This window comes from Piliocolobus tephrosceles, chromosome 8 (assembly GCF_002776525.5).
Source record: "Piliocolobus tephrosceles isolate RC106 chromosome 8, ASM277652v3, whole genome shotgun sequence".
In the NCBI taxonomy this organism is placed as follows: domain Eukaryota; kingdom Metazoa; phylum Chordata; class Mammalia; order Primates; family Cercopithecidae; genus Piliocolobus; species Piliocolobus tephrosceles.
This window is the reverse complement of record NC_045441.1, coordinates 87,357,000-87,378,143: the sequence shown is the minus strand read 5'-3', so window position 1 is coordinate 87,378,143 and position 21,144 is coordinate 87,357,000. Positions and strand designations below refer to the sequence as shown.

At 34.6% G+C, this 21,144-nt stretch overlaps 1 protein-coding gene across 1 annotated transcript in view; it reads right to left on the bottom strand.

Moving 5' to 3' along the window:
- SEMA3D (semaphorin 3D) overlaps window positions 1-21,144 on the bottom strand; it is a 162,157-nt gene that overhangs the window by 37,793 nt on the left and 103,220 nt on the right. The window contains exons 9-11 of the mRNA XM_023226655.2: window positions 10,383-10,497; window positions 8,898-8,967; window positions 5,417-5,561 (exon numbers count right to left, since the gene is read on the bottom strand). Of these exons, the coding sequence (XP_023082423.1) occupies window positions 5,417-5,561; window positions 8,898-8,967; window positions 10,383-10,497 (330 nt within the window). The remainder of the gene's footprint in view (window positions 1-5,416; window positions 5,562-8,897; window positions 8,968-10,382; window positions 10,498-21,144) is intronic.

The following is a 21,144-nucleotide window of genomic DNA, read 5'->3' as shown; positions in this document are numbered from 1 at the left end:
TGAGATAACATATAAGGGCTTATCAGAGTGTCTGGATCGTAAGGAGTTTTCAATCATGACTTGCATCAAAATATGCTGGATATTTAGAGAAACAGAATCATAACTTCATGTAAACAAAAATTACTGAAATTGGGCTGCTTTTAGAAAACAAATAATAAAGAATGCCAGGAGATAATGTAAAATTCAATGCAGCTAATTTTAGGTGGGACATTTGGCAGTATATCAGTGAGATAAAGATTAGGAAATAAGTGCATATTAGAGAATATTAACGAATAGAGAGAGAAGACTGATCAGAAAATTCAACGTCCCTCTTCATTCTGCTGTTTTTGGCAATATGATAGTGGTAAAGTTATGTAATTATTCTGGGTATTCATTCCCTCCTCTGTAAAATGAGGGTGAATTATGTGGTCTTTATCATTCACACCAGTTCTTACATTCTCAAATTTTACAAGCATAGTTACCTGATATGCCGTGAAATATAATTTCAATGATTTTATGTGTAGCGGTAAAGTTAGTTTCTGTAAAGTGTATTTGTATAACAGATTTTCACATCACATATATGATGCTCCTAAATTCAACATCAGTATTCTAAATATAAGACATAATGTAGAAAAGCAGACTAATAGCATTTAATGCTAATGAAAAACAAGATGTTGAAAAATGACTGAAGAAGCAATGAAGTAAAAGCCTACCTATCTATGCATGATTTTAGACATTTTCAAATTTGGTCACAGTGATTTCAAAGAGAATACATAAGTAACTAGTTATTTGGAAATAGCTGATGTCCTTAGCTACCACAGATTTCTAGATAAAGTCTGCAAATATGTTAGTAGAAATGATTGTCACTATTCTAACACAGAACCAATTGGATAGGGTTGATCAATAAAAATATTTTGGCCGGGCGCAGTGGCTCAAGTCTGTAATCCTAGCACTTTGGGAGGCCGAGACGGGTGGATCACGAGGTCAGGAGATCGAGACCATCCTGGCTAACACGGTGAAACCCCTTCTCTACTAAAAAAAAAAATACAAAAAACTAGCCGGGCGAGGTGGCGGGCGCCTGTAGTCCCAGCTACTCGGGAGGCTGAGGCAGGAGAATGGCGTAAACCCGGGAGGCGGAGCTTGCAGTGAGCTGAGATCCGGCCACTGCACTCCGGCCTGGGCGATAGAGCGAGACTCCGTCTCAATATATATATATATATATATATTTAAAAATACCTCAATATTGTTAGTCTCATACTAATAAATTTATATTATGTGGTTTCTACTTATCTAAAGAGAGCATAGATATAACAGTTTAATTCAGTACAACAAAAAGAAAATCCTCCTTCCTTTAACCACGCCTGTAAAAATAAATAAATAAATTTTGACAGTAACTGGCATGTTTAAAATCTCTCTAAGTTCTATAAAGGGACATAATATTTGATGAAAGAGAGTTTTCTTGGTGGAGTGTTCCAGAGGAAGACTTGGTCTTTCTGTCTCTATTACGGATTATCGCCTTAATAGAGGCTACAGTGGAAAGATTCCTTATTAGGCAGGGTTCTCAGAGCTCAACTTCAGGTGCAAATGCTTTTACATATTTTTAAAGGCATAGAAATTGTCTGATAGATATTAATGTTGAGGAAAAATTGAGTAATAACTTTCTTAAATGACCCTTCTTTAGTCCTAATAATGCTTTTGTTTTCTCAAGTTGTTAGAAAGGAAAAATTAAGTATTTATTTGATGATTTAGATACAGGCTATTTGCTAAATAATTGTGAACTTTTCAAGACAATTTCTTACAGCATAAAGACTGTATTCTGAGTAAGCAGCAGAAGAGACAACTATGTTGAACATAATTTGGTGTTTCTTTTCTCATCAATGAAAGACACTCCCCACTGACATTTTTGTTTTCTTACTTTTGGGGAGTCATTTACTCATATTTCAGAGGAGTGTATGTGTACTTATGAGGACAGTCATGTAAAACATGAGTTCTCTTTAAGCCTCGCATGACATTCACAGCTGTTCTAGGCAGCAGCAGGGAAAGTGGTGACAACCATCACTTGTAAAGCATCTTAACTTACACTCGAGTTGGAAAATAATGTAACTGTGGTGTATCAGCATGTAATCATCTTGATAATTATTTTCTATTTCTGAGTATTATAGGACTCAATGTCTACATATGCAAATAATCGGTTATTGTTGTAATAAATGTGAATAGTTTCAGCTTCCAATTCATTCTCTTATGATATCTAGAAAATTGAAAAAAAAAATGGCCTGAATGATGACAGTCTTTATTAAACACAAATAAAAACAAAAACAAACCAAAGCCAAAAAGCTCATGTAGTAAGAACAGGCTCAGAATGTGAGTCTATAATATTTAACCCCAAAGTATTAATACCGTAAAATTTACCCAGCTAGAGCTGTTTCCCAATTTTAATCTCTCTCTCTCTCACACACACACACACACACTCCCATGGAAGGTTAAAAAATTTAATTTAACATTTTTGTAGTGCAATATCATAGTATAAAAACTAATAACTGGGACTTAGAGTAAGAACAATGACCTTGAATCACAGTAGAAACCAAGAATTTGGAGCTTGGGATTGAAACCAAGTCCTATCACTAATTAGCTTTGTGATCCTGGGCAAGTTACTGTACCAGTCTGTGCCTGACATTCCTCATCTGCATAATGGAATTAATGATAATAGCATGTGTTTCATGGGATTATGATCAGTAGTAAGTAAGTTAATATTTGTAAAACATCTAGAAGAATATCCCCGTATCCTAAGTGTTATATTACTGTTCAAATATAAGGAAATGAAACTAGCAAGTACAGCTATGACGTTCAATGAATAAAAAATAGTTAAAAAAGAGAATGACCTAGGCCAAGTGCAGTGGCTCATGCCTGTAATACCAGGACTTTGGGAGGATGAGGCGGGCAGATCATCTGAGGTCAGGAGTTCGAGACCAGCCTGGCCAACATGGTGAAACTCAGTCTTTATTACAAATACAAAAATTACAGGTGTGGTAGTGCACACCTGTAATCCTAGCTACTCTGGAGGCTGAGGTAGGAGAATTGCTTGAATCTGGGAGGAGAAGGTTGCAGTGAGCCGAGATTGCACCACTGCACTTCAGCCTGGGCAACAGAGCAAGACTCTGACAAAAAAAGAAAAGAATAACCTAATTAAAAAATGGGCTAAGTACTTGAATAGACATTTCTCCAAAGAAGACATATGAATGGCCAATGAATTCGTGAAAATTATTCATCACTAATCATCAGTGATATTGAAAACAAAACCACAATGAGATATCAATTCACATCTGTCAGGATGGATAATATGGATAATATCATAAAAACAAAAGGTGAGTATTAAGGAGGATGTGGGGAAATCAGAACCCTTACACACTGTTAGTGGTAATGCAAAATGGTACTACCACTATGGAAAACAGTGCGGCAGTTCCTCAAAAAATTAAAAATAGAACTACTCCATGATGCAGCAATCCTGCTTCAGGATATTTATCTAAAATAATCAAAATTAAGATATCAAAGATATATGAAATATTATCACTCTTAGATTCACTGCAGCACTATTCACAATAGCCAAGACACGGAAACAACCTAAATGTCTGTCAATAGATGAATGGATAAAGAAAATGTATGGTGTGTGTGTCTGTGTGTGTGTTTGCACATTATATGTATACAATATATCTGGGATTATATATTATATACCTATATACATATATATGAGACTTGTATCTATATATAAATATATATGATACATTTGGACATACACACATCATACATATATGTATATATGATATATGCATCATATATGTACTTATCTATATACATGTGATACATATATAATATCTCTATATGTGCATATAGATATATATATATGGGATGTGTGTGTATATGCACAAAATGGGACTGCATTCATCCTTGAAAAACAAAGAAATTCTACATACACTATGCAACAACATGAGTAAATCTTAAGGACGTTATGTTGAGTGAAATAAGCCATTTGCAGAGAAATAAACACTGCATGATTCCACTTATATAAGGTATCCATAATAGTCAAAATAATAGAATCAAAAAGCAGAATGGTGGTTTCCAAGGGCTAGGAGGGAGCAAAATGGGAAGTTACCAATCAGTGGATATAAAGTTTCTGTTAGTTAAGAAGAACAGCGTTAGAGATCTACTGTACAACATTGTACCTATACTCAATAATAATGGATGGTAAATTTAAAAATTTAACGGGGTAGGCCTCATGATAAATGTTCTTATCACAATATTAAAAAGTGAGAAAATTAAAAAATGACTCCTGAAAATCATAATATTATTTAAAAAAAAAAACGTTTCCACAAACATCATTATTACTTTATAATCAAGTCAGAAACCATCCTTGAAACAAATTTATATTGAGGAATTATTAAGGGGAAAATAGAGATGGTTGTATAGTATGCTTCCCAAATTTAATTAAGTTATATAACAGGAAGATGGAAACAGAATTCAGAAAGCATATCTACCAGCTGGTTCTCCTTTAAGAATGAACATATGAAAAGATAATATTCAGTAAAACTTGAGGAGTTAAGTCAATATTTTTTCTCAGATATTTTGGTAATTATTTTATACCTCTTGGTTGTAATATTCAGAATAAATCCAAAATGAAAAAACACATTTTTTTCCTCTAATATTAGGTCAATAAATAATCGTGATGTCAACATAACTTAAACTGTCATAGTAATATCAACAAACGTTTTAAAAATCCTTTTACTTAAAATGCATGTAACAGCATTTTGAACTGCAGTTGTTTTTTTGTTTTAAACAATTGTATAAACTCTAAAATACATTCCTACATCATTTGTGCTTTAAACATGATTTATACTATTTGACAAAAAATTTTGACTGAGGGTTTTCTAAAATTCTTTTCTCATTTAAAAAATGCATGTTATTCTAAGGTACAATTAAGTAAAGAAAAGATAAATGCATACCAAAAAAGAGATAAATTAAGTGAACCATTATGACATGGTCTTTTCAAAGTAGAAGTGGGGATTAGAAGACTCGAGCTATCTGCAGAACTGTATGTGAGAAATAATACTTCTCTGACATTTCCATCTAATTTAGAATAGCTGTCATTCTAGAATAACTAAATCTTTCCAGTGATTCTATAAACATAAGCATGCTGGGGATAAGCTCCATATTGTCAGCATGGTTACATCTTTATGACATAGTCCATTGTTTCTCAAAGTAACTAAAATTCTTAGTGAAATGTTAAATTTCAATGAAGGATGAAAATGCTAATACATCACTGCAAATAAATAATGGTTATTACAGCATATGTGGCGCTCTGGTGAATAGCAGAATTTATCACAATTAAATTAGGAATTAAATATGAGCTTAGGAAAATAATTTGATTATTAGGTTGGATACATACTGTACCAGGCCGCGGATAAGGAATTCTCCCATCATACTGCACCCAACGATGGTCTGCACTTTCCTTATGAGCATACGGACCGTTAAAAACTGCTCTGATGTCAGCCATGCTATACACACAAACAGCAGAGCCTTTGAAGATGGAGCTGAAAAAAAAAGCAACGTCATTCAATCATTCACTGATGAATTCAATAAACTTTGACTGAGCACATACTATCAGTAGGTGCTGTGGACAAAATTTACTTAGCACATTAAATTTGATGAGTACTGTAGACACAATGTGCCTAGGTCCTCAAGTGGCTTATAGCCAAGCAATTCTAAACAAGGTGTAATAATAACTTCATTGCCAGTAAATATGGTAAGCAATGTGGAATATGCATGGGTACCCAGTATTGGGCTGCCAACTAAGTTTTCAGGGAGGAGGTGTCATCTAAATTGACACCTGATAGATAAACAGAAATTATCTAAAACAAATCCTGGAGGATAAAGAGGAATATATGCATGAAAGATTGTTATATTTTTCTATATGTTCTTCTATTTTATTTAAAGTTATCATAGCGTAGTGCATTTCAAAGAGCTTACAAAATAAAAAGTGATATTATTTACTTTTAAAAAATAATTATATAAATATTTTAATAATAATCCTCTCATTTTTTTACAATGAATGAATATCTATAAATATTAGTTGCTAAATTACTTATATGATTTTTATTAAACTGATTTTAAAATGTTGAAACCATCTTTTTCTTTTTGGTCCTCCTTAAATTTATGAGTTTATGTATTACAGCAGCTCATCTGATACTGAAAGTAATTATAATTATACAAGATTAGAGGAAGTATTAAGAGGCAAAAAAGTCCACAGGAATTTTTTCAAATTTTTGCAAACTAACAAAAATGAACACTAATCAGATGTCTTTTTATTTTGCTTTATTTCTAGAAATTAAAAGATACTTTGAGTTGAAAACTTTTAATCATTCCCGTTTTCAAAAATGAGATCACCCTTTACGATCTAAGAAATATATTAAGCATCTTAGCATTAACAAGCTAATGATTCTCTAGCATGGTAACTCAATTATTAATATTCTTGGAGTGACATTAATGGGAACCTTTAGAGAGGTAACAGTAAATAGGTAGGTGGGAGAAAAGTAGCTGCTGAGAGTAGAGGTGGTGTTGCCACAAAAATCACAGAATCTGCCTAGGATATTTTAAAGGTATGATGCCTCATGCTTAATGGCATTGCCATTATTGCAGGTTAATTATGTCTTCTTGCTGGACAAAGGATGTGATATACATTCCAATGTCATCTTGGTCTTTAGGATGGCATTAAAAACAAAACAATAAAGTATAAGAAGAACAAAGAGCTAACTTGTAACTTCAAACTCTGGGTGGGCAGAAACTTAATAGGAGAAAAAAATGAACTATCTTGGGGCTATATTTTCCTGGCACATATCCGTGCCTTGTGTGTGGAGCACAGTGACTTCAAAGAAAGTGCTGCAATTGGAAAGGTGCCAATGGAACTGGGATTGAGATACTTGACTAGAGGCACTTCTTATACCTTTTTATATTAGGATATAAATTAACAGAAAAATGGAGTCTAAAATAGCAGCTTCCTAGGATATCGTCTTTATTCTCATATTTAAACATTCACATTCTATATCTTATAATTAACCAAATAGTGTTTTGTTTTCTGATATATTCTGAACCAGCAGTGCATTTCAGTTTATGAATAAGGTATTGTGAACTAAATGAGGATTGTGCCACAGAAAAAAAATTATATTGTGCATATAAATAGATTAAAAATTTATTCACTAGGAGGCAGTAAGACCTTTTCTTCAGTACCAATATCAGTATCTTCAATTCCTTTTATACTGATATCAATATACGTTGATAACGATTGAGAGCAAAACTGTGGAAAATATGAAAACTATTTCCAGCAATGTAGGCAGTGATACGGAACAGGAGTAAGGGTATGCTTTGAACATAGTCAAATTTAAGTTACTGAATTCAATAAAATTAAGGCAGGGGGGACCTACATATTATTTGAGAAAGTTTCATAGATGCTAGTACAACTTTTTTTTTTTTGAGACAGAATTTCCTTTTGTTGCCCAGGCTGGAGTGCAATGGTGCAATCTTGGCTCACTGCAACCTCCGCCTCTCAAGTTCAAGTGATTCTCCCATCTCAGCCTCCTGAGTAGCTAGGATTACAGGCGCCCACCACCATACCTGACTAATTTTTTTGTATTTTTAGTAGCGATGGGGTTTCACCATGTTGGGGAGGCTGGTCTCAAACTCCTGACCTCAGATGATCCACCTGCCTTGGTCTCCCAAAGTGTTGGGATTACAGGCGTGAGCCATCACGCCCAGCGATGCTAGTACAGCTTTTAAGGAAGTCAGAAGGTCTCAATGATAAGTACAGGAGAGCATTATGCAAAAAGAAGACAAAAATACAGGAGTAGAAAATATGAAATTACCTTCATTTCCAATCTTTTTTTTTTTTTTTTTACTACTAATAGGCTGCTTCTCTTTGAGCAAGTAATGTAAACATTCTTTGCCTAAATTAGTAAAGCAGTGAAATACTCGTAACAGCCACACCTATCTTTGTAGGGTAACTGGGAAATGATAATAGGATAGCATGTGATGATGTTTTAAAACTTAAGAGTGTCCCATCTCATGATTATAGCCTTAAAAATGAACTTAACCATTTACCCACGTATTTCCTTAGTTTTATCACTATGACACCTATCTTGGAATTACTATGATTAATATCTGCAAATACCATTTTTTTTTTTTTTTTTTTTTGGTGACAGTGTCTCTCTGTGTCACCCAGGCTGGAGTACAGTAGTATCATCATGGCTTACTGCAGCCTCTACCTCCCAGGCTCAAACAATCCTCTGACCTCAGCCTTCTGAGTAGCTGGGACTACAGACATGTGCCTCCATGCCCAGCTAAATTTTTTTATTTTTATTTTTGTAGAGACTGGGTCTCACTGTGTTGTCCAGGCTGGTCTTGAACTCCTGAACTCAAGTCATCCTCCCCTTGGACTCCCAAAGTGCTGGTATTATAGGAGTGAGCTGCTGAGCCCAGTCTGCATATGCCTTTTGTACACAGAAAATTTATTTTGGGATATTATCTCACAGATATATTTGTTCCTATGGGGAATGGCATTTGAACAAGATTAGTCACTGAAACATTATATGCAACAGTCGGAGTCTGGAAATAACAGAAATGTCCACGTTCAGATGACTGGATAAACAATTTGTGGTAATTATTATAGCGAATGCTATGCTGGCGTAAAAAGAAAAAACATAATTTTTACATTGATATTAAATGATTTTTAAGGAACATTAAGTAAAATGGTAAAATGAAAAAAAATGTTTATGACATGCTACTACAAAGGCAGGGACAAAAAGATCCTAAAACTATATTGGCTTGCAAATATATACAATTCTCTAGAAGCATTAAAAGCATTTTGTTGAACATACCTGGTTGTAGTAAAGACTCCGTATACTACAGGATTTCTTTCATCTCTTGTGGGGAGTAAATATATATCTTCTATTAAAGGGGAAAAATAAATATTTACTCTTATTTTTCAGTATTACATTTGCTTTTTTGTTAATAACACAACTGAAACTCTGAAAATCTAAACAGTTTATAAGATTAAAATAACAGAGGCACTATATTATGCCTTGAGAAATCAAATGTAAGATTTTTTTTTCTCACTGATTATGTAGAGTATGGTACAATTGATAATCTCTAAGGCAGTTTCTAATGAGAAATCTTTGATTTCATAGAAAATACTAACCAAAAAATAAGTAATTTTTACCCTCTAATGTAAAAAAGTTCTGTCCTATAATTGTGTCAAGTTAGGTTAGTAATTAATTTACCTTTTTTTTTCTTTTTTTTTTTTGATAGAGTCTTGCTCTGTCACCCAGGCTAGAAAGCAGTGGCACGATCTCTCCTCACTGCAACCTCTCCCTCCTGGATTCAAGCAATTCTGCTACCTCAGCCTCCCAAGTAGCTGGGATTACAAGTGCCCACCACCAGCCCGGCTACTTTTTGTATTTTTAGTTAAGAGACAGGTTGAACTCCTGACCTCAAGTGATCCGCCTACCTCCGCCTCCCAAAGTGCTGGGATTACAGGCGTGAGCCACCATGCCCAGTCTCATTTACCTATTTGGTAACCGTAAGGAAATAGTTACCCCAAAATCAGTGCAGTATTGACAGTAAGTTATGTGTGAATAATATTCTTTAAAAGATTAAGATGTGAATGTGCTTACATACAATATGAGAGGTCATCCATGATTACTCAATATATACTTTAAGCTTGTAAAATACACAATACTGATGAAATAATTTAATGATATAGATTATCATGTATACATTACATGGCAAAAACAAGAACAAGTTCAAGAAGCTAAAAGCTAATAATGCTAACATTATACACAACCAGAAAAGAAAAAAAAAGTCATTCTAGGACTTGGAAGGAGTTTTTGAGGGAGTGAAGAGAAGTGAAATAGAAGAAGCTGTCTACTGCTTGTGCTTATTCTTTTCATCAACAAGTGGGAGGGACAGTGTTCACCAAATCTCCTGTACTTGCCAGCAGAGGGCATCTGTGGAACAAGGAATACAACTTTTCCTACCTATAGACAGTAGCTCCTTTCAAAATGAAAGACTGCACGGAGAATGGATGAACTTTGTAGTTTCAGAGCTCATACCTTTCTGTGTCTTGCTGGAGTTTTGTTTCCTTCACTTACTTTGAGGACTCTTACGAAGAGAAGAGTTACTGCATTACTACGTGTGCCCAGACCTAGAGCACTTCTGTGTACTTTGCGTGTGAATTTCAGTAAGAACCATGCCTGTAAGGTTTTCTCAGCTATAATTAATCAGGCCAAATTGGAGCCAAAGGGAAACAAATGCCAAGTTACTTAATTAGGCAGTAAGGCTTTTCCAAGAAAGAAGGAACTTACGAAGCTCATCAAAGTAAGTATCTGCCCCATCACTTCCAGGAATTGAGCAAATCAATCTGGCCTTAAGAAAAGTCGTCCACTTGTTTATCAGGCTGCGTTGTCCTCCTACATCATTCTGACATGGAAAAAAAAAAAAAGATAAATATTTACCAACACAATTCTTTCACTCACTAAAACTGGTAGCTATTACAGGTATTACAGTGTTTTATTGATGCCATTGTTTACAAAGACACGGGATCCAGATATTGAGTCCTTGAACTTTAAAATAAGGGAAAAGATAGTATATGCCCTCAATCTTAAATGTTTTTCTCATAGTTAAATGAATTCAATACAAGCAATTCAGCTCTACTGGATGAGTAGATGCATACAAGGTAATAGTAAAGGCAACTTGAAATTAAATCCCACCTGCCAATTTTTTTGCTTCATAACCTGAGACTATTTATTTTTTTAAGTCTCTATTTTCTCATTGATAAAAAGATAAATCTCTTGAAATATGGTTAGTTATTTTTGTTGTTGTTTTTCAGAGATGAAGTCTTTCTATGTTGTTCAAGCTGGAGTGCAGTAATTATTCACAGGTAAGATCACAGCCTCAGACCCCTGGGCTCAAGTGATCCTCCCACATTAGCCTCCTGAGTAGCTGATACAACTGCACCCAGCTGAAATATGGTTAGTTTGATGAGTAAATGGGGGGAAAAAAAGTCTATAAAATGCTTAGCATAGTTCCAGGCAACTTGAGTTCAATGAAGGCTAGTACTGGCTTGTACAGTATTTATAGGATTAAAAACAGTATTTGTAGCCTTTAGCAATATGTGTCTTTATGGGCTTAAAAGTCTTTTACAAATTTAATGTCTTACTGATTAAACATCAATGCAACATAAACACATGCATAATAATACATATATAAAAACCATCCTTTTGCCTATAATCACACCACTTTGGGAGGCTGAGGCAGGAGGATCAGTTGAATCCAGTAGTAAGAGACCAGTATGGTCAACATAGTGAGATCTCATCTCTACAAAAATTAGTCATGTGTGGTGGTGTGTTCCTGTAATCCCCGCTATTCAGAAGGCTGAAGGAGAAAGATCGCTTAAGCCCAGCAGTTCGAGGCTGCAGTGTGACATGTTTGTGCCACTGATTCTAGTCTGGGTGACAGAGCAAGATCCTGTCTCAAAAGCAAACAAAACCAAAACCAAAACAAATCTTTTAAATAATATTTATCTATATTTTCCATACTTTATTTTTACTCTGAAATGGTTCATTAAAAAATGTTCTTTAAGCATTTAGCAAAACATAAACACTTAAATCAATTACACAATAAAAAAGATTACAGGCTGGGCGTGGTGGCTCACGCCTGTAATCCCAGCACTTTGGGAGGTAAAGGTGGGTGGATCACGAGGTCAGGAGATCGAGACCATCCTGGCTAACGCGGTGAAACCCCGTCTCTACTAAAAATACAAAAAATTAGCCGGGCGTGCTGGCGGGCGCCTGTAGTCCCAGCTACTCGGGAGGCTGAGGCAGGAGAATGGCGAGAACCGGGGAGGTGGAGCTTGCAGTGAGCCGAGATCGCGCCACTGCACTCCAATCTGGGAGACCCAGCGAGACTCCATCTCAAACAAACAAAAAAAAAAAATCACAGTATTCAATAATTCAGCATAAAAATTTATATTCTCATTTTTAAATTAATATATACCTGTTGATATGGTTTGGCTCTGTGTCCCCACCCAACTCTCATTTTGTAGCTCCCATAATTCCCACATGTTGTGGGAAGGACTCTGTGGTTAACGATTGAATTATGGAGGCGGGTCTTTCCCATGCTGTCCTCGTGATAGTGAATGGGTCTCACCAGATCTGATGGTTTTAAAAACAGGAGTTGCCCTGCATAAGATTTCTTTGCCTGCTGCCATCCAGGTAAGATGTGACTTGCTCCTCCTTGCCTTCTGCTATGAATGTGAGGCCTCCACAGGCATGTGAAACTGTGAGTCCAAGTAAACCTATTTATTTTATAAATTCCCCAGTTTCCAGTATGTCTTTATCAGAAGCATGAAAACAGACTAATACACCTGTGAACACTGAATAAGTATGATTTTTCGTTCATTTGACTCGACTAGCTCTGCTGTGCTTATGACAAAACTAATTTATTTAAATTACTACTGGAGCCTATCTTTTCCAATAATTTATTTACATTTAAGTATAAATTACATAAAATCATTTATCCTTGAATCAATCTATGTTCTGTAAAGTTAATGAGAAGTTAACTGTTAAGTTTCAAGTCTGAATATCTAGATACTTTCTTCTTTTATCTCTGAAATTAAACTAAATTAGAGAAAGGCATTTAAATGATTACAACAAACAGGAGAATTTGAAATCATATAAATACTATGCTTGAAGAAAGGGGGAAGGGAAGAAGGAAAGGAAACCAGAGACCAGAGGTATCTTTATAGCCTTAGCACCTAACACCAAGGGCATCTATGGTATGTGATACCCAGAGTGAATCATTTTTTACATTCCTTTCCCACTAAACAAAAGATACATTTTCAATAATGTATCTGTAAAACTCAGGAACAATTATTATTTTCTTTATTTGCTCCTTAGTTTATAACACACAATTTTAAAATGATAGCTTTGAAATTTAAAAGCAACAACACTCAATAAAATATTTCATGTACGAACTAAAAATTGGCACTTAAGGAACAAACTATCACACCTCATAGTTTGCACTATGTCTCACTGTTTTAAATTTTAAATGATTCCAAATCATTATGAACTTACTCTTGGAACATGTGTGTAACTGAGTACATGTGTGCTGGTGGCTGACTATCCTCACAAATATCCATATATACACATATACATATACATAATAGATACACAGTAGTAAACAACAATTTAAAATCTAGACCGAAAAGACTCTTCTATGATTAGCATATTGTCACTGATACTGTTTACAATTACTGGCATGTGGTGATAGTAAAAAGCACAATAATTTTTAGTTGGTTTTTGAATAATTTTTAATTCTTGCTAGACAATGCACTCCCTAAAATTCCCTCCACTTAACTCCCGATATGTCACTAAATCCCTATCGCTGTTGAATGAAGACATGGTTAGTAGTTAATACATAACTAAGAATAAAAGACAAAATTGAAACAAATTTTCAGAATGGTATAGACTAAGGGCCAAGGAGTTTGAGTTTCCTCTAAAATTTCATTATAGTGGGAAAATGGCAAAAGCTTCACTGAAGAGTTGGATTTAATGCTAACTTTTTACAATAATAGATGGGACCAAACTACATACAGAGAAATTGGTTCGGGAAATACACTCAGTGCTGGAAACTAGGGAAAAGGACAATGAGTGGAACAATCCAGCACATCTAGGGAGAATCAGGATAAACTGTGTTTAGTTGAAGACTGAGATCAATTAAAATAGTGAAGGAAAAAGTTATAAAAGTAAATTGGGGTAAGATCAAGGAAAGCTTTAATGCCAGGCCAGAGTGTCTGTATGTTATTAAATTCACATGAAGAACTACTAAAAAATTTAGTAATTGGCAAGGAAGTTAAATAATCAGTTTCCTTTTAAGAAAATGCATAATATATTCTATATAGTGACTCTCTTATAAAAAATATGTCAGTAATTGCTCTTACATTTATATTTTATATACAATACCTTTATTATGAGTATCTTTGTTAAAAAATAAAGTATATTTCAGTCAGTTATTGGATGATTGCAGATGTCTGCATATGCACACAGATTTATCTAGATATGACTTGTTTTTAATGCCAATATCCTCAGATCATTTATGAAGAGATATCTATACATTAATAAGAATGAGCAAAAATATTGAATCTTTCTCCTAATGTAACAATGAGTTCTGTGTTCACATATAGTAGGATTCCAGTGAGAAGATGTATATCTGGAATTATCAGAAACTAAGATAATTTTAAATAAATTTAAAAATATAAGATATTTCCCCATCTTTTTTTTTTTTTTTTTTTTGAGACGGAGTCTTGCTCTGTCACCCAGGCTGGAGCGCAGTGGCCGGATCTCAGCTCACTGCAAGCTCCGCCTCCCAGGTTTACGCCATTCTCCTGCCTCAGCCTCCGGAGTAGCTGGGACTACAGGCTCCCGCCACCTCGCCCGGCTAGCTTTTTTGTATTTTTTAGCAGAGACGGGATTTCACCGTGTTAGCCAGGATGGTCTCGATCTCCTGACCTCGTGATCCGCCCGTCTCGGCCTCCCAAAGTGCTGGGATTACAGGCTTGAGCCACCGCGCCCGGCCTTTCCCCATCTATTTCATGACCCTTGACTTAGATGTTTTTAAAGTAATATATCTAATCTTACCATTTTTCATCAGCTTTCTAGTTGTGCTAAGAAGAGCACTGGTAAAAACAATTTTATTTTAATGCATTCTTATATATTGATAGTATTTATTACATTTTCTTTGCCTACATTTGTATGTTTTGAGAGGGTCAGCAGTGAATACTGAAAATAGTGTTGATTCAATAAATATAAACAAAGATATCAGTGATCATGAATATAATGCCAGAGACTAAAGTTTGGCTTACCCAACTCAGAATATGTGCTGAAATTATTTTGTTAAGTGAATACATATATAAACAGAGTATCAGCTTAATGACATTCCTTTAACAGGCATACATAGTATTACTTCATAAAAATGAACAATTGTATCCTCTTTTAAACATTTTACTAAGTAAAAGTGACAATAAATGTTCATTTTCAAACATTTCCTCCCTTTCTATTTATAATTATCACTGATATTTAAGGTAACCATGAGAACATTCTAACTAGTAGAATAATCCTATCTAGATTTGAAGGACAGAGAAGGGATTTATACTGTACCCGCATTTCTTTTAACCTGATTTTTTAAAAAATGAAATTTTTTGAACGAAATAATCTTACCTAATCATCCTACAGCCTTCTCTAGCCCTTCAGAAATAAAAAGATAAAAAACCAAGACAAAACAAAACAAAAAAAAATCCAAGCCAAAGATGAAAGCCACCTGCTGTCAGAAGGGAAACAAATACAGTTCCCGAGGTAATAGCACTCAGGAATGGATTATAAGCATTTAATGACTGGATAGTAACTCTTACAGACATCCAGAAGCATGACCTGAGATGGCAAAGTTCAACTCACAAGGAGTTGTATTTCTCCTGCAGGGAAATGTCAGTTGGGTGGATTTTGTTGACCAGTTTCTCAGTCCCTGGATTTGTTTGCATATCCACACAATCTCCTCTAAGAACTTTAAGCCCAGGAGAGGGCTGAAAGGGAGGTAACCACTTTTGTACTAAATTGTCACCTCCTTGCTTGTTTTTGTGAAGTTCTAAAGAATACAACCATCTCACTAACACAATAGATTTATTATTAAGATGTCAAAATCAGCAGTTCTTAGTCACCAGTCACTTCTGTGAGTCTCTACACCGTTTATCATTCACTTTTTGTAGTCAGGTTTCCAAAAGCCTTGACACCCTCTACTCAAAGATGCAGATGAAAGTAACGAAGAAATTATATGTAAACAAACCTGATCACATGAGATCAATTTGGGTAGTAAGTAGAGAGGCTGCCTGTTTTCTTTTTCCTGTACCTTTCTATGTGTTTGTAATATTTCTTACTTTAAAATGATTAATTAAAAAAAGAAAAAATTAAAGACAAAACAAACCACAATTTGCAATACTTCAGCAGCTTTAAAATACAGTACATGTGAGTCGTTTGATTGTATGATGGCTGCATGTTACGAATTACTAAGATCTTCTAATCATAGCATCTACTAATAGGTAGATCAGACTTAAAGCAGGGTAATATGGCATTACATTTTCCTTCTACTGTCCCAGAAAAACTCAAACTCTTACAAATCTTACATAGACATGTAAAGTAGCTAGCAGCTGTCACACCTGAACTTTTATTGAGTGTGCCTTTTGACCTTTGGGTCACTATGCTGGGTTCCTCTGTTAAACATGATTTTATCTGTATATACCATCCTCTTCAAGGATCCCTCAGTACTTTATAAACGTTGTCATTTGAACCCATATATTAGATAATAGTGGCTTTTGGAAAATGTAATAATTGACTTTCAGCTCCTATGCTCTTAAATCCCGAAGATTTTATAAAATCAGTTTACAAGATATTTGAAAACAAGTGTTTTGTTAAGCTACTAATTTGTATGCTGAGATTTGTAACCCTATTAATGAGTTTAAGTTGAAGGACACTATTTTCAAATCAATAGAAACTGGATAATGACAAAGTTTAAGAACTTTAAAAAAATAGTTGATGCTGGAGTTAGAGGTTATAAATTATTCTTTGCTTAACATTTAGTTATTTTGCCTAATACTGCTCTTCTGTATCTTTGTGCAAGCAAGAAAATGAAATTCTCAGACTCTGAAAACCATGATATACGCATCCTTTGTGTGCCCCACTCCCTATTCTACCCATTAGTAACACTTATGCTTATAGATTTTAGTTTGAATTAATACTACTCACCTTCTTTTGGAGCGTGATATAAATACTACAGTATTACAAATTAATAAAAACCTATTCCATTACCCAAACCAACACGGAGGCAAACACACAGGCTTCCTGTTGACCATTTTTACAAATTCAACAAATAAGATTAGAGAAATTTAATACTTTTATCTTTTTAATGCCTGTTATATTTCAATCCATCATTCATATTATTTGCTTGATTTGTCATTCATAATAGATCCCACAGCAACTGTCCAATCTACATCTATCTGTGTTGTCTCAATCTTCACTGGGTTATTTCTAGAGACAGATTTTAGAATCTTTCTTTGAAAACTTAGTACAAATGATCTGCATGGGGCTGTATAAATAAATAATAATGATAAGGATAATCCAAACTCAGGGTGGCCTATTCAGAAGTTTGAAACTATGACCATGACATGGTAGAAACAAAAAGTGAAACCTGGCATAAGCCCCAAGGACACTCATTAGAAGTGTATGCCATATATTGACTTATATTACTATATTGTGAAGAAGATCTTAAATGAGTATATTTCAATACATTAAGTGAACTAATGGAAGATAGTGAAGTTATGCTCATTAAATCAAATGAAACAAACTATGTTGAAATTCACTTTTTAGCCTGTGGGTCTTCTTTTGCAATAGTTGCAATGCTATAACTATGTTTTATGTACTTGGTTCATTGGGATTAAAAAAAAGGGTCTGACCACTAAAAAATAAAGGCAAAAAAAAATATGAATTTTAAAAATAAGGTTGTGAGTTTTCACCTAACCATATTTGGCTGCCAACTCAGGTAAGTTAAGTTGTAGAAACAAATGTAGAAACAACTATGTAACATAGAACATGTAGAAATATAACATGTAGGAACAAATATCACTTCACTTACTTTCTTTGGCAACTGAAATTATAAGCATTTTTTAATATAAAGAGAAATTTATGGATACCATTTCTCTTGACTAGAGGAAGATCTATTGGCACTTGCCCTTTACTGTTTTCAAAGGTTTTTGTCCCATTTCTGATACTTAGGAATCCCCCCAAAATTCTTGACATATAATAACATAGAGTCTTTTACCTCACCTACTAATAATCTTGAAATACCTTAGAGGAAATAAAAATATACAAACTCAAACATGTAAGGAAAAGGATAGACAAGAAAGAAAAAAAAAGAAAACAACAAAAAACTTTTGTGGCAGGTATTAAACACACTAAGTTTTAAGGGATAAATTCTATAGAGGCTTTCAAGGCAATTTTTTTTTTTTTCTGAAAAAAACACATCATATTTAGAGACGACTTATTTGTGATTTGCTGTTAACGACTAAGCAAACAGAAATGGGGAGCATGTTTTTCTAACTACTTCAGAAACTCATAAAAATTATTGGAAATACAGGACTGGTGTAATACACTATCCTAAACAACTCAGTTTCTAAGATTTAGCACATTCAATTAGGTAAATCTAGGCATGTGAAGCAGTCCTTTTCAGGTAGAATCAGAGTTGATTCAATTAAAAAAAAAAAAAGCTGTAGCAAACAGTATAAACCCTTTCCTAGGAATTTCTCAGACAGGAAAACAGATGGAAGTGAAGCAAAAGCACATCTGTAACTCGTGGGCACTAAATCTCTCATTTAGGTTGTAAGTGACATGCTGAAAGTAAGCACAAAAACCACAGCTCAACAGAGATCAATAAATACGGAAAGTGTCATAGGCCTAAAAACACAAATCTTCAAAGGCAGTAATTGTCTAAATAGGACCATATATCAAAATAGACAATGCAAGTGGAATTGAAGCAAAGGGCTATTAATGAGACCCCCAGGCAAGTTATGTGAAAGGGCCATCGAAACTGAATTCCTGGCATAGGGAAAGGAAATACTGCAAAACAAAAAAAAGAGAATTGGCATAAACTACAGCTGGGATCTGGAGTAGACTCCTGTAAGTATAATGGACAGCTCTTCCAAAAATGAATAGAATTAAAAAATAATGCAAAACAGCGTTGAGGTGAAAAATTGAAAGCAAGTCTCACTGAAGGAACTAGTATTTCCACCCACTGGCTTAAAAGGTGGGTCTTGAAGGGAAACACACACACACAGAGTAATAAACATCACACAAACATAAATAGTGGTATTTTGAAAGTACAAATCTTTTCATTGGGTTTATTTCATGTGGTTTTGGTTGTTCATTCAATTAGCATTTAATACCTCATCACAAAGATCTGTGTTATTTACCATCTACGAGAGCAGTTATTTGGGGTGTAAGTTGCACCATTTTGTGCTTCAAAATATTGACTGTTTCACGAAGTGGAAGAATTGTAGAGCTTGACAAGGACTTTAGAAATCCTTCAAGGTGAAACAATTTATTGGAAAAATAGAGTAAGTTGTTTGACTGGAAAGTGGGAACACTACTAAAAATAATTCATTAGAAAATGTGCTCTACCATGTACAATTATAAACATTAAGTTTAAAAGATATTCTGTGGATGAAGGTACTTATTCTCCTCAGGCTCTCATTGAGCAATATTGCCAAGTAAAGTTATCTTTTAAGTCAGTTTATTTCTTGTGTCTCTCTTCATTGATATCCCTTGACCAAAATTTGCATTGTTCAGATCATTTATGCAACTTTGTCCAAATACAGCTCCAAATTACTTTGACTGTGTTCAGAAATAAGATCAATCTTCAAAGCACAAATTCTCTTAAAGATAAAGAAAAATAATAATGGTAACTCTAGCCTTTAAAACTAATAAAATGACATATCTTATCTTTGGTAACTAACCTGCCCCTAACACTGCAAAATACACACACCACTACCATGAACACCAACTTCTTCCACTCCTAAGGACAGGTACATTGATCTGGCTCCAAATGTATGTATGATGTGTGTGTGTGTGCATGCGTGTGCACATGCACGTGTGCATATGTGTGATTGTTGGGATTAAATTCACTGTAGTGTGACCAGATATTTACATTATTTATTCATCAATCTGTTATAGTAAATTGTTGCATGCTTGTAAACTTAGATATCTAAGTTACCCTTGTTTTTGGTAACTTCCTCAGTTTCTGTCACATCCAAATTCATATGATCTCATTAAAGCCTTACATTTGTTTGGTAAAACAGTCATGGAAGCAATAGGTCCCTGGTGTTCTCATTTGTTTAGGTTAAGAAACTGAGGGAATGAGAAGTAGAGCAAAATGTAAGCCTAGATCTGATTTTAAGTTGAACATTCATATACTCCAGGCAAAGGTCATTGATGATATCTTTACTGCCAAATCTAACACCTAGTCTTTAATCATAATCTTACTTGACCTCTTTTTGATAAGCGACATTTTTGACAGCTGCTTTCTTCTTGAAGCAGTCTTTTCCCCTGACTTGTGACAACACTCTTCTCCAGTTTTTCCACTCAGCAATGACACCATTCCACTCTGCAAATTGCCTTTGCAGACATTTTTCTCTTCTATTTCTTAAATGTCATTGTCCCTTTGGATTCCATCCTTGCCCTTTGATCTTGCACTACAAATCTGTCTGAGCAATGTCAGGCACTTCCATAACTTCAAGATCTGCCAGTATACTGGTAATTTTCAAATTTATCAGTCCAGAGACTACTGAGCCTCAGGTTATATTTTCAACTGACTATTGAGTCCCCATATCTCAGAACCACATGAAGTTCTTCATGTCCAAATATAAAAATCTGTGCTCATAATTTTTTTTTGTTATTTACTGTCTCATATCAAAATATATATCTGTGCACATGTTCCTGGTCCATGCTGTATCTTCTAGTAATCACAATTACAAAGAATAAAAGGGTACTTGTCTACAAGGTGGGTATCAAAATCTCTGTGATGGGAGAAAGAGAATTAAAATGCATTAAAAAATTTAGCTCATGAGTCATGCCAGTCATATTTGAAGACTAACATCTACATGGCTATTGGATAGTGCAGGTGTAGAACAAGTACCATCATTACCAGAATGCTCTATTGGTCAGCCCTATGCATACCAGGCAAATAATAAAAGAGCAGTAATAAAGTGAGGACTTTATAGAAATCTACATATACTTTCTACCTGAACTATCTCTTCAACTTACTCTTAGTGCTTATCTCTTTGTTCCTGTTGTCTTTAGGGAACACCCTAACGGGTTCTCCCAGTCACAAATATTTCTCGATCCAGATACATTCTTCAAATTGCTGCTAACTGTATTTACCTATCTTGTCACTTCTCTGCTAAAACATTTTATAATCCCTCATCGACTACAGGATAGAGTTCACACTCACTAACATGGAAACAAGACTTCT